A 14,648-nucleotide genomic window follows, 5' to 3' on the forward strand; every position below is an offset into this window, starting at 1 on the left:
CTTTGGTAAACTTGTTACTTTTACAAAAGAAGTAGACTTGGTAAGTATAAAAAAAACTAATTCTGTTCTTAGATTAAAAAAATAGGAGTTGTGTTCGAAGCAATAAGTTGGAAAATATTTGAAATATGAGACCGCACTATAGACTAGGCTACTATAAAGCATTTTAATGTAGTCTTATAATCGCACAAACTCTTGTTTCTCATCATGCTACACGAAAATATTCGCTGTCGCTGGGCTATCGACATAGAAAACAATTTTTCTATAAATAGCTCATCAACAAAACAGATACAAACTCACATACAGATCGTGTTGCCAACTTATTTCTTTGGAGGCTAAATACAATTTGTTTAGAAATTTTTAGCCCAAAAATAGCTTGTTTGTTTAAATTTTTAGTGCATTAAAAAAAATAACAAAGTTTGTTTGTAATTTTTAACGTACAGTTTTGCAGTTTAGCCAAGGTTTAACGGGGTCTAAAGCTGAATGTAACGCTTTTACTTTAAATTATGAATTAGCAACACTGATTTTGCACACAGCTTGTTGTAGCGGCGTGTCGTAACCAAAGTAGCGGGCGCCGCAGCCTGTTGTTTTCAAATAGCATCCTGGTATTGCTTACTGCTCAGTGATGGACAGGGTGCTGTTCGTAAAGTAATCAATAGCAGCTTAATTTTTCAGCGAAGTGAGCAGCTGATGCGTTTTTTTTTCAAAAAAGCGTACATTAGTTTTAAAAAGAATATATATTTAATTATTGGTAGTGTGGGTGAGGATAGCGTAAGTTATACAGTATTTATGTCTTAAACACCCTTGATGTAAACAAACTGTCAGCAATCTAGTTTTCAGCAGCAAATAACAGCAGGGTGCTATTCAAGCAATCACAGTCTGCTGTTATTTATGTTACCAACAGCAGCCTGTCGATTACAGAGCAGCAACCAACAGCTTTTATGTTAAAACTAAACAAAACTAAAGCAAAAGCAGAAAACCATACGTAGGTTTGTGAATATTCTGTAGTAGATAGTGTTGGAGCTGCACACACGACAATTATTAAGTACGCTGAACTTTTTTTATTTTTACGCCCATTTATTATTGAATGAATGAAGAAAAGTTGTTATTTGGGCGAAATAGGAAAAGAATTGAGGCTTTAATGCACGCCATCACACCAAAATTTACGTTTTTGATTATTTTTTGTCGAAAACTGCCGTAATCAGGTGATTATTTACACCAAAACAACGTTCAAGGAAATGTTGAAGACATGCTTAAGAGTTGTTATTGTGCATGAGACCGGAAAAAATAACACCCCGCCCAAAAAACACCATCCTGGGGTATAGGGATCGAGGTCCTGTTACTTTGGCCATGAAGGGTGATGTCATGATATTTCAATTGGACCCTTCAGTTGCGCAAAAACATGTATATCACTTCAATGTTGGTCCGTAAATAGAGATGTGATTAATAAAGAGAATACGCTGACTCGAAATGTAACATACTTATAACAGATTAAAACACATGCAATTGGGTACTATGCTACAATATTTAGGTCTGGTACAAAAGTGCCCAACCAAATGATGTCATAATGAGTAGCTGGGGTCTAGTATAGAAAGACATCCTGTAGTTGTGCACTTATATACTAGACCCCAATATGTAACATAGGAAACTAAAGTTAGTCGTTGAAAAGGTATTGACGTGTATGCCCGAAGACTGTCTGCGTGAGTGAAGGTAATAAGGATGACATATCAATTACGCAAATGGTGGAGATTATGATTCTCTATTTAGGATAAAATATTGAGTAGTAAATTGCAGACACCCCTTGTAGAAGGAAATGAGGCAGTATACTGGTATAATATCCATTTTAAAAGAGCATTCTAGTTTGTTTTAATTTGCTTTGTTATTAATAAAGCGTATTACAGAATTAATAAATTGTTTATATCGTATTGTTTATTTTTTACCATGTGTGTAACCAAGGTTAGTCTAGGTCTTAGAAGACTAAGACTTTTTGGTTAAATTTGTGTTAATCACTGATGTAATGTGGAATAATGTATCTTAATCTTAAGGAGTGTCCCATCAAAAATGCACAGTCATTCGTTATTGGAGTTGAGTTAAATTACAGAATTAATGGTAGTTGGGCACATGTGGGGCATTAAGCCTATATTTGTAGTTAGTCTACTAACTGGTCTATATACTATAATATATAATATTGTTTACCGAAGCCTGTATGTATGGCATATATACTTTGGACGAAACAGTAGTACACAATGCTAATAATTGTTTATGGTATTTATGATCTAGCTTAAGTGCCTTATTGCTTTTGTATGAAACTAACCTTACCTCTTATTCCTACCAAATGATATTCAGTACGGTAAAATGTAATAAATAAGTTGTTATTACCTAGTTAACCATTAACTTTTTGATATTGGTAGTGTTTTTTTTCAAATAAAAATTAGATAATCTTAATTATTTATTGTTGAATATACCGCTTGATATGAATATAGGGTGAAATTTTTAGTTCCAAGAATTTTGAACCCAAAACTTTGATCAACATCATAAAAATGTACAGTTTCGAAAAAGCACATAAGCTAAGAATGTGCCAAAGTATTAATACTTAATATATATATTTTATTATCTTGGAGGTATAAGTAAAATTAAGAATATCATCAATAGCATATACGTAGTAACTTTAAGCATCAAAGAATTATGTCTATGTTGCAATTTTTAACTAATATTTTTAACGGCCAATGCCTCTTAGGTTAATTTTTAGATCTAGTTATATATAAAGTTAAAGGCTGGTGGTTGCAGCATGAGGAAAGGATATGCTTTTTGTACTTTTGTTGCTGGACTTGGTGCTGTAGCATTGATTAGTGCTTCACTTGGAACCGAAACATGGGCTGTCTTAGACATACAGAGAAGGTAAACAATAAACATAGTAATTATCTTCTTAATTAAACGATTTACATACCACTAACAATAGCATAAGAATTCTAACCCCCACGATTTTTGCTGCAGCAGTCATATTTCTGATAGAATTAGGTCAATAAGCTAGAGGTGCGACTTCTATTTTTATCTGATTATTGCAAGAAAGTTCCCTGTTTCTGGTCTATAGAGTGAAACAATTGATCGATCAATCGATATAATTATTATCTATTTGTGGGTAGTTTTAACCAGTTGTGGTTAGTGCAGAAATATTACTAACTTTGGCATTAATGGCTATAATATCGCAAAAAAAATGACGAGGTTGTAACTATAGACCTTACTTCCCTAACCTAGTTGTAGGAAAGTAGGGTCTATATCAGGGGCGGGCAACATACGGCCCGCGGGCTGGACCCGGCCCCCGACGGGATTTTAAGCGGCCCGTAGACAGTTTCCGGTCTTACATGATATTGTGCCCTGCGGCCACATTCTGCCGCAATCCCTGTATTGCGTCATTGAATAAGTCCAAGTTTGCCAACCTTAGAAAGATGGCCATAAACCTACTTGTTCGGTTCGGGTCTACATACATTTGTGAGCAAACATTTTCGACCATGAACATTAATAAAACAAAGCTGCGTTCCAATCTATTCAGGAATCCGGCCCGCCAATTACTTCATTTTCTCATATCAGGCCCGCCGACCAAAGAAGTTGCCCGCCCCTGGTCTATATTAACAAACATTTGTGCTATTATTGGTTCTCAGTATGTAAATTTGTAACCATTACCTACAAAAAGTGGAATTGAAATTTGTACATCAAAAATCCGAATGTGCTGAACAATCAGAAAGTGGAGTTACTGGGAAGCGTGAAACATATACTGCATTTTATGCTTACCACTCTACAGTCAAACATAAAAGTACCATACCACTCATAGACACCTTAAATAGAAGGACTGGTATCTTCTATGCTCGGTATCTGGAACTTGGGTCCCAAGTCGGAACTTTGGTCCCATCATAATTTGTGTGAAATACATGGTAAAACCTTCATTCTGGTGTCTCTTGGGGGGGTTTTGAAGGGTGAGGAATTACTTTTTCATACTTTTAACCTTCTACAAGGTCATTTAAAGGTCAAATCACGAAAAAATAGTCCAAAAGTACAGTTCATACAGTACCTATACAGTACATAAAGAACTGTATACAGTTTATACAGTTCTTTTCCAAAATTCAAAAGATTCGCGGCACACCTGAGAATCTGTGGCGGCACACTAGTGTCTATGATTGGGACCCAAGTTCCATAACCCGAGAGTGCGAGTTACTAGTCCTTCTATTTAAGGTGTCTATGATACCACTGTATAACATAATGTTGACTAACCAACACATAACCAACACAACCGATGTGGTCAATAGCATGCATAAAATTGCAGATCATTTTTATTTTTGATGGTTCACTAACTGCAACATATTTGCAACAAAAATGTTAGTCTACCTAGATCAGGGGCGGGCAACATACGGCCCGCAGGCCGGACTCAGCCCGCAGACAGTTTGCGGTCTTACATGATAATGTGGCCTGCAGCCACAGTCAGCCGCAATCCCTCACTACTTGCTTACTACGTAAAAAATAGTGATTGTTAGTTATTCTTTAAGAAGAAGTGTAACAATCTAAATGGTGATGTCACATAAAGATAAAATAGGAATCGATGATACATTATTAATCCGGCCCGCCAAGCACTTCATTTTCTCATATCAGACCCTCCGACCGAAGAAGTGGCCCGCCCCTAACCAGATGTTATAACATAGTAACCTAAAACTAACCGAAATATTCGTTCTAGTCTAAGTATAACTTAGACAATTAAGTTATAAATAACTAAAACTAACTTTTTGCATACCCATTCTAACCTATCCGCATTTCTTTAACCGCGGGCTGCATGACCTATTTTTGGCCAAACGTAGTTGCTTTTTAGATAATTTATTTCAATCCATAACGCAGTGAGAGACATAACAACAGTGCTACAATGTCAGGTCTGATAAAATACATAGAATATAATTAGAATTGATTCAGCAATTCAGTAATCAACTTTTACCTTAAGTGTTTAATAGAAATATCTGAAAGGAGGATAGTTTTAAGAAAATTTGGGCTAAAAGTAACCACAAGACAGTTTTTCCTAGAGATGCATTTTGTGATATTCTTAGTAAATTGGTTGCAAGGAAATATAAAATCAAAAATAAAATTGGTGAAATATGGCAATAAGTTAACCAACAGCATGAGCATCGTGTCTTACTTTTTTACCATAAGAAGGGACCGAACAAGCACCTTGTATATAAATAATGCTTCGGTTCAGGTGATGGCTTTTACAAAGAAATACGCCGCAAATTTCAATTAGAACACAGTAAAATGATTCAGCGTAGTAAAAGATACTCCAATCATTTACAGCCTTAACAGTTTCGGACAATGAAAAGTTTTATTTTGTGGAAACAATACACATAGTGATACATATTCAGAGAAACAAATTGATTTTTAGCCATACTTTTTAAGGTGGCAAAACTTGACAGGTCATTGTGACATCATGCCAGGTATTGCTGTTTGTGTTTCAGTACTACTTTGTACTGGAAGCTTTCCCATGTTTAGGAAATATGATAATTCCCCCTCTAAGTTCCAAATATTTTTCAAAACCTGACGCCTATGATTATACCTAATTGCAGTGACTGATCACCAAATATTTTCTGCTAACTTTTCATAGAACATCTGGCAATTCCTAACTGTTTATTTAAAAAAAAAGTTATGTTATGTGACTTGTTTGTTTCTAGGAGTATGATATATACCTAGCTAAAATTTATATTGATCAGTAATGTAGACTAAATTTTATTTGTAACTGTTTTCTGTCTCATTAGCAACTCCTCCTCAAATCCTTGTGATGTAAAACGTCAACTAGGCCTTTTTAATGGAATAGATGATTACCAAACTGGACGTCAATGCCTAACCACTGGTACTGAAGAATACAATGGTTTGTTTCTGTTATGATTTGTAAGATATTTTTGGAGTATATATATAGATATATTTTAAATCCTGTTTAGTAAACAAAGTGATAAAAGCAAGAAATGCACATTATAGTGTTTGAATGCAAATGTTTAAAGAGTTGTATGAGGATTAAGAAAATTGTGAAAGCAATACCTCTTTAATACTGGAGAGATAAGATAAAAATATGTGATAAATAACAACAAATTAAGTGGCTGGGCATCGATATTAAGCATTTATTGTCAACTTTCACTTTTCAAATTAAAAATTTGAAAACTTTGTATTTAAAGTTCAGTATTAAATGTATGTACAGAGCGCAATCTGCCAATGCAATATCTCCATACAATTCGCATGTGCTCACAATATCTTTGGGATATTCTGACATCATAAAAATAGCACCCAGACATATCCACCATGCTAAAAGTAGGATCGTCTCAATAAATGGGGACCTATACACTTGAATATCTCCGTTATTATTCAGTTAATTTTAAAAAGTTAACATTGTTGTTTTCAAGAAAAAAAAACACTTTCAAATGAAGCAGTAAAGCTTTTTCACTGCAGTTACACTATAATCTATTCAGTTTCCCCAACTTTGAGTTAATGTACTTCCATTGTATAAAACAATGTGATTGAAGTTATTACAGAAGTTTTTTTGCAGTGTACTCTGATGATGAAGTTACTCTTCGTATCAACTCTGGCATATTATATGCGGTGATTGCTTTGTCAGTTGTGGCTATTTTGTGCGGCTTATTTGCAACGGCAGTTGCAGGATATAACTTATTTGATAGGCCTTATGAAACTTGGGCTGGTCCATTTGGCCTTCTTGCTTATTTTACCACTGGCTGTGAGTCAAAATAGATATTGAAAACATAGATACATTTATATTTGTACTGTAGTTTGTATATACCAGTAAGGAAACATGTGTAATATGTAGTATATAAATTAACATTCTAACACACTAGAACTGAGGTAATTACTTTTTAGCGGGCAATTTTATCTGATGAAGAAAACTGCTATTGCTAAGCATGAATATTCACAATGAGTTTTTGTTTCAGTTATTTTCGATCTGGTGGCTGTTCTTATGTATGTCATTTATGGATCTACAGACATTTTAGAAAATACTTTGCCTAAGGAGTGTGAGTCTGGAATTTGCACAGACGAGGTTTGCAGCTAGCATTGGTATACTGTAATTAATAATGTAATTCAACTTTAAAACAGTCCAAATGGAATTCACTCTTTGTTAATGATATGTATGTGCTGAAACTGCTGGCATAAATGTGTCCACTCAAAAGTCATTTTTGTCCCATATATTATCTGCATTTATACCGCACTCGATCTTTACCCATCACTGCCCTCACTGTTATCAGTCATAAAGATTTAGTCCTATACCTGACTGTAGTGAAGACTGGAGAGCCTATCTAAACAAAAGGAAATTATGTGCAAACAGAACATTTCAACAGACAAAAAAAAATTTTGTCCTTGAATGGTCACAGTATCTTTAGATTTTTCCATCAGTTTAACAGAAATTGCTTAGATTAGTGTTGATTCTTAAGGTGGGCCTAACACCAGTATCGGTGCTTTCAGGTTAAGAGTTTATCTTTGTTAACTGTCCATGGCATTGAAAATGCTGCAAAAAATGATTGTTTTACCATGTTGACCGAGATATTTTAATCTTAATGCAAAAAGTTTATCATCGAAATAAAATATTCACACAACTGAAAATGAAAAACTTGAATGTTTTGCTATTGCTTTCTTACTTTAATACAGGGGTTCCCAACCTTTTTATGTTCTCGTACCACTTAGCCACCACGGATTGTCAACACGTACCACTACAGTCGAAATCGGTTAATCGCATATCGGTTAATCGCATACATCGGTTAATCGCATAGCATTGCATAATCCCAAACCATTCCCATTCACTTGTGAAGAAAATTCAACGGTTAATCGCATAAGGGTTAATCGTATAAATCTGTTAATCGAATAGGAATTCTTGATTGATTTGTAGACTTGTATCACTTAACCGCATATTTCCTTTGATGAAGTGTTAAGTTGCTGAAGATTATCCTTACCAATAAACAAAAATCGAAAAAAGGCCTTCTCTACAGTGATTATGAACCACAAAACTACGTTTCATTTAAGGATTGTTACGGATCGTTACATCACAATAGAACAACAAGACTAATTTTTATTTAATGATTATTACGTCGCAAAGCGCAAACCACGTGTCGAAATCGAAAAGAAGGAAGCTCACTTGTTGCGTCATAATGCATTGTGTCATTCCAAAAATCGGCGGAGGAGCAAGAATGCGTGCGCCGGAGTTTAAAAAAGAGAATAGCGGAGAAAATGTAGGAAATGCATACATCGGTTAATCGCATAAAAAAGCTTGGCAAATTGACTATGCGATTAACCGATTTCGACTGTATTTTCAAAACAACAAATTTGATCCAGTATTCGCACAGCAGCATTGTATTAATAACAATGACAGCAGGGAGCAAGATCGACAAAAGTAGCTTACTGAGTGCAGAGAATTTAGTACGGAAAGAAATAAAAGTGTTGTTCGCATATTTTAGCAACTCAAAATTAAATTGTTATACTACTATGCTGTATATCGCATGCAACGGAGAGCTGCTCGCGTACTACCTGAAAAGCTCCCGCGTACCACCGGTTGGGAACCCCTGCTTTAATATGTAAAAAAATATTTTAGCTGAACCTGCGTATAAATTTATATTTGTGAGGGTAACAGAAATATTCAACTTTGATATATTTATAAAATTGAAGTTCGTGTATGACTCAGCACATGGCTAAGTTGCTGTGACTGTGAGTAATGTGAAATTTTAAGTTGGATAAAATAGCTTTGACTAATTTCATGTTTGCACATATTGTGATCAACTTTTTTAAAGGGCTGGGAGCAGACTGGTGGGGTGTTTGGTTATTCCTTGTACCTTCTCATTGCTTCCATGGGTGTTTTCATACTGGGCATAGTGCTTGTCTTTCTCTCCGGCAAGCAGATAAAGAAGAGACTAAAACAGAAGTTTTGTCCAACTTCTCCTGAAGTGGAAGAGGAAATGGAGGAAAAGAACAAGGATGTTATGATATTTTAAATTAATTAATTAATCTAAACACAAGTATGTCTTTAATGTGAATAAAAAAATAGTCTTTAAGCAACTAAATTTAGAATCCTAAAACTTTAATAGATTAGAAGTTGTGCAGCACAAGCCACTGCGCAGACATTTTCTCTATGGGCTGTGTGATTAAATCTTCATCAGATATTACAGTTCATGCTTGCATTGTATTTGATATATTATTTCTTCAAGTCGTACTTGAACAACATAAGGTGGATTTAAATGTGCCACATTGATTTTGTATTTTTCAATTTAGTGTTATTTTAATTGATACTCTAATTTTTCTCGGCCATTTGTACTTGATTATTGCACTTGTTTTTCACTATTTTAAATGAAGCTCGTTATTTAGCTGAAAATGCTGTGTGTGATAATTTGTGTTTTTCTAAGCAAGGTTTATTCGTTTTGCTTTGACGAACTTCACGATCTTCAATAATAATTAGTTGTAGCTATCAGTGGTGGGTTAGGGTTACAGGTACTTTAAAAAGCTGCATTTTATATAATGATAACTTATACAATACGACCTAATATTCTTTCTGGTTCATTGATTATTCTGAAATTACTTGATTTTTGTTGGATTCTAAGTGAACTATTACGAAGTTACTTCAAAATTTTATTATTTTGTATTATATTGAAAAATATTTACAATATATGTAGCTTAGAAATTTGTGTATGCCTATTCTACTTATGCCACACTTTGATAGATTTCAAATATAACAGTTCAGTAAATTGGAATAAAAATGTCAAAGCCTTCGTAGTTCCCCACTCACTGTACTTGATACTTGTGACATCGTTGTGCAAACATTTAATGTACTATAGTGTCTTGATTACTGTGGAAATTTTGCTGCTAATTGTGTAAGATCTGAAGTACCTATTCAAGTGGTGCTCTTCTACTTCTTTTTTGCCTAATTTTTATCAAATGTGTTGCAATTGAATTCATTAACATATCATAATTTTATTTTGCGTAATTTTATTTTTAACTTTAAATTTTGATACCTTCAGATGGTGGTCCTGCATTTTAGTACGCTTTTGTTTGGCGCTGTATACAGGCAACGTGCATTATAGAACAAACAAACTGCATTTACTAGCAATACAAGTAGAATGATAGCGATTCGTTGTGTGGTCAAGATGATGATCAAAAGTAAGGTAGTTATGAGGAAGATGCAAAATGAAATTCAGGGTTGTTGCCCTCAAGATTTAGAAAACATTTTGTTTTTTTTCACATTTGGTATGAACATTGTGGTGATGGTGTGAAATCAGCTTTCATTATGAGTGAAGTGTGCTCGGACTGAGACCTGTCTGGATTTTTTGTTCAGAAGGAAGTTTCCTTGAAAAAAAATGTATGCAACTTGCATAAAATGCACTGTTGTGTGGAATTGACGTTAACTGGATGGCAAACGGAGAAAGACCAAGAAAGATATGTATAAGTGTAGTTTAGAAAGTGTTTCAAGACAAATGATATGAGGAAATGAATGATTCTGCCATGGGAATCACCAGCCAACCCTTGAATCAAAGTATGCAAAACGGAGCGGAACCCTTGCAGGAATCAGAGTATGAAAAACGCTATGGTAATGAATTGGTATGAGCATTCTTTAGTGATTCCTAACTTACTTATAAATTTTATCAACAATGAGAGGCTGTAAATACCAGTATTATGATTCAGACATTTGCTTATAATCGCAGTGGCATAGGCTATGGCAATGCCAGTGATTAAAACTGAACATTTTTTATACTGTTAGATATAATGTGCAAAATTAGCTGTGAAAAACACACGGTGTTGTAATCAAGGAGTAACCTTTCTGACTGAGTAGGTTTTTAGATAATATTTATTTATTAACGTAAATAAATAAATGCACAAGGAAGACATAAAGTGCACTAAAGTAGTGCAACAAGAATACATAATTATGTTGTGGTTGTTTTGCATCATATCGAGCATTTAGTACGATTAAATAAAGAATTTCGCATTTCAACTATTATTTCGACCAATGGTATGGAACTAAATTACTGTATAGATCAGGGATGTCCAACCTTTTATTATAGTGGGCCACATTGTCACTTGAAATAATTCAATGGGCCGCAGAACCTATTAAATTTCAAGAAAAATGGGTACATAAAGTACATACTTTTGGAGTGAAAATGACTAGCGGGCCGCAGGTTGGACATCCCTGGTATAGATGTTTCCATGTAATTTCCTAGACTTCAGTAATTTCAATATCAAGCAAATGATGATTCTGGTAGTATGATTCAGCCACTTCGTGTTAACTAGTTGTTAATATGATGCCGGTAATAAAATTCTATTGCTTTATGGTACCGGTAGTTGCTGTTGTGGAGAAGTTAAGCCAATATTAGCACCATATTTTCATTTCCTTATCTCCATGGTAAAACATAAATCATATGAAACGTTAATACAACTGATCGTTCAAAGTTTTGAACCCCACAAATATCTTTTTCTCAAACATTTTTGTATATAAGAAAACCACTGAAAACATCATGTTACAGATTTCTCTACAGTTAACACTTTTGGCAACTTCCTGAACTTGACTTTAATTTCCATTTCTTTGCTTTGCTCTTCAATGCGTGTCATCATATACTTCATATGGTTTTCCTGTCAGTAAGAAAGGCATTCATATCAGCTGTTTTCTTAAATGTAGCTTGCATAGTTGCAACTTGCATTTACACCTTTTGCAAAAACAAACGATAGCAAAATGTTCTGAACTTACATTATATATTTTTACAAACAAATTATATGGACTTAGGCTTGAACTATTTAACTCAAGTATTAGTATTTTCAATACTTCAGTGGTGGTAGTAAGCATTTTTCTGCACAAAAGTATAAAGGTATTAGGTATACGATGAGAAACTAATGAATAACCAGTCTAATATGTATCATACCACATTATCTTTAGTAGATTCACGAACATGTTTGAAGAGAATCTCTACTTTTTGGCCTTTTGAAACATATTTCACAATTTGAGGTACTCTGTAATCCAAATCCTTTTCAGCAATTTTGGCTTTCACAGTAAAAATTTTGGGCTCATCTGAAATTAAACAACAGTATTTTAATGAAGATTGTTTTTGAATACTGCAACTCAGCTATGCGGAAACTCTTTTACTCTAAACGTAAGGGATTGTGTAAGAAATTGCTTTAATTTATCTAAAGTTGGTATAATTGATTTGAATCACCTATTTGTGTAACTGTAGATATGGATACAAGAATACAATAATGGGACAGAAACTGGTTTGATTTAAAGGGCAAGGCAAGTTTGTATATCATATACAAATCTGAAAAAGCTTGCTATATTGTTTTCGTGTTCGGAAAAGCAAACTTCAATAATAATACTAATGTTTCTCAACACTATTATGAAATTAATGTTGAGCAGTGAGCATTATTATTCTCTGATACAAATGGCCAAATTAATTATATATACACACAGTATATGAAAATACCTTTGCTTAATACCAGAGTTGATGTGGTGACGTTCCTACTCTGGGAATAAAATCGCAAGGCAGTACTCATGAACCGCATATCCACACTTCGAAGCATAATACTATCGCATGGTCACCAAAAGCAAAAAAATAACTTTTCTTTTAAATATCAGGGGGGGAGGGAATACGTCAACTGTTAGTTATCTAAAAGCTGTAAATTAAATAAAATTCAGTAATATTTAGATCTAGGCAAACAATGATAACGGCAGGCATAATGTCACTGCTTTAATACTATCAAAATGAATATTTTACAAGCAGATTACTTTGTTTGACATCTACAGAAACATTACATTGTTTTGTAATGGACAGATGTAAAAATGATCTAAAAACCTAATGAATCTGTCCCAGACAAAATCATATCTTGCTGCTGTAAGTGTGATAGCTTGTTTCCACTGATTTACAATATAATACGTTATAGTGAAAGGACATTTATTATTACACGACAGTAACATGTTTTTGTTAACAGTTAAGGATACCACAGCAAAGATGCAATAAATAACTGGTCGATTTTTGAGAATAAACAACCCCGGTTGTCAAGCCACTACCTGGGCCATAACTGCCCAAGTTTTTTCGTTTTGTTTCTCTTTAACAGAGTAAATATGTGCAGATAGGCAGCAGTATTATTTTTGGATACGCTTAACAAATAGTTGACAGAATTTATCTAGAAAAGGGTAGACACGACTATTTTTCAATATGATAGGAGAAATTACTTTATTGAAAAACATTTATGAATAATTATACTGCGTTTAACTTGTGGGTAACTCACTGTTGTTTCGAAGCCACGGTTGCATTTTATAATCTTCTGGTAGATTCCTATAGATAGTCTTATAGTATTGTATAGGGATGGGCCGATAAGAACCCAAACACATTCGCCGAATATCGCCTGTGTGATAGATTCAGGCGAACACAAATAGGCCTAGGCCTACTAACAATGGTGAACCCGAATACAATGTTACAACAAAATTTATCGACATTGGTAAGAAATGATTATCTGTTTTCCTGTCTAAGCTAAACTAGAGTCAACGATTCTCATTGAAGGTATTTCACGGAAGCATTTTGCTTTTCTAATAGCCATTTGGTCACTAACTTTTGAGAGTGACCATTTCACCGAAAGTAGGTCACACAACCCATAGTTAAAGATAGGCGGTAAGGATATTTGGTTTCCAAAAACTTGATTATAGTTGTTTATGGTTTAATTAGAGTTATATTTAGATTAGAAGTTAGATTTTGGTTAAGCTTAGGCTACTACGTTACCTAACATTTAAGTTAGGTTTACAAGAAACTGTGAAAAAGAGCTTTGAATGACCGATTTTTTTCAGTGAAATAGTGGCAGCCTTAATTTTTGGCAATTAAGTCACCTTACAAGAAATATTTAGAAACTTTTTGATGAAATTTTATTATCTGGTGATGATACCAGTAGATAGGCTTACCATACATCCCGTTTTAGCTGGGACAGTCCCGGTTTTTAAGGCTTTGTCCCTTTGTCCAGTCAGTCAACCAAAAAGTCCCAATTTTTGTCATTTAGTCGGCCAGCATTGCCCTAAACTACACGAATATTAGCATGCTGTGATTGGTCTGTGAAGCCAACTTGCTAAAGAGTGATGCCTGATGCATGTTCTTGTTTCGTTGTGTGGAATGTGAAAGTAATTGTTACGTAATTCTAGTGGGTAATTGGTCCAGTAGTGGGTTGATTGTTAGCGCATTTGCTAGTTCAGTAATAGTAGCGAGATGTGATCTTTCTGCAGTGAGGTTATTGAAACAACTTATTTCGTAACGGTACTTCTTTGAATTTCCTCGTGCAAAAACCATTTGAATATGAACGCCCTTATTACCTGCAAAATTAATACTGACTTTTCCTGCTGTGATTTTTTGTGAAAATAAAGACTTCTTCAAGAAGGTATTGTCTGCAAAAAAGTATGACTGGGCGAATGTATAAATTTACAGATGCTTGAACACTTTTTTATTTCCAAGTAAAATGCATTATTTTAGTTTTTCTTAGGGTATTACTACTTTAGTTGTCCCTGACGATAGCAACGCAAAATAGTTCCATATACTCCTAGCAAAATATGAACCACATTTATCTGATAAGGCTCGTTCAATCAATCAATCATTTTATTTTTCGTCAAAAGCGCGGTGGGG

General features: G+C 34.3%; 2 protein-coding genes across 2 annotated transcripts; one reads left to right on the top strand and one right to left on the bottom strand.

Moving 5' to 3' along the window:
• Positions 1-2,714: 2,714 nt before the first annotated feature.
• LOC143461299 (clarin-3-like) lies at positions 2,715-10,134 on the top strand. The gene is made up of 5 exons (XM_076959176.1): positions 2,715-2,895; positions 5,781-5,893; positions 6,563-6,748; positions 6,960-7,066; positions 8,805-10,134. Exons 1-5 carry the CDS (start codon positions 2,786-2,788, stop codon positions 9,003-9,005), a joined length of 717 nt encoding a protein of 238 aa, XP_076815291.1. The 5' UTR covers positions 2,715-2,785; the 3' UTR covers positions 9,006-10,134.
• Positions 10,135-10,816: 682 nt separating this feature from the next.
• Positions 10,817-12,681, bottom strand: LOC143461301 (uncharacterized). Its single transcript, XM_076959178.1, has 3 exons — positions 12,471-12,681; positions 11,916-12,061; positions 10,817-11,628 (listed from the first exon to the last, which is right to left on the bottom strand). Exons 1-3 carry the CDS (start codon positions 12,565-12,567, stop codon positions 11,512-11,514), a joined length of 360 nt encoding a protein of 119 aa, XP_076815293.1. The 5' UTR covers positions 12,568-12,681; the 3' UTR covers positions 10,817-11,511.
• Between the last annotated feature and the right edge of the window lie 1,967 nt (positions 12,682-14,648).

The sequence above is a fragment of the Clavelina lepadiformis genome, chromosome 5 (genome assembly GCF_947623445.1).
Source record: "Clavelina lepadiformis chromosome 5, kaClaLepa1.1, whole genome shotgun sequence".
In the NCBI taxonomy this organism is placed as follows: domain Eukaryota; kingdom Metazoa; phylum Chordata; class Ascidiacea; order Aplousobranchia; family Clavelinidae; genus Clavelina; species Clavelina lepadiformis.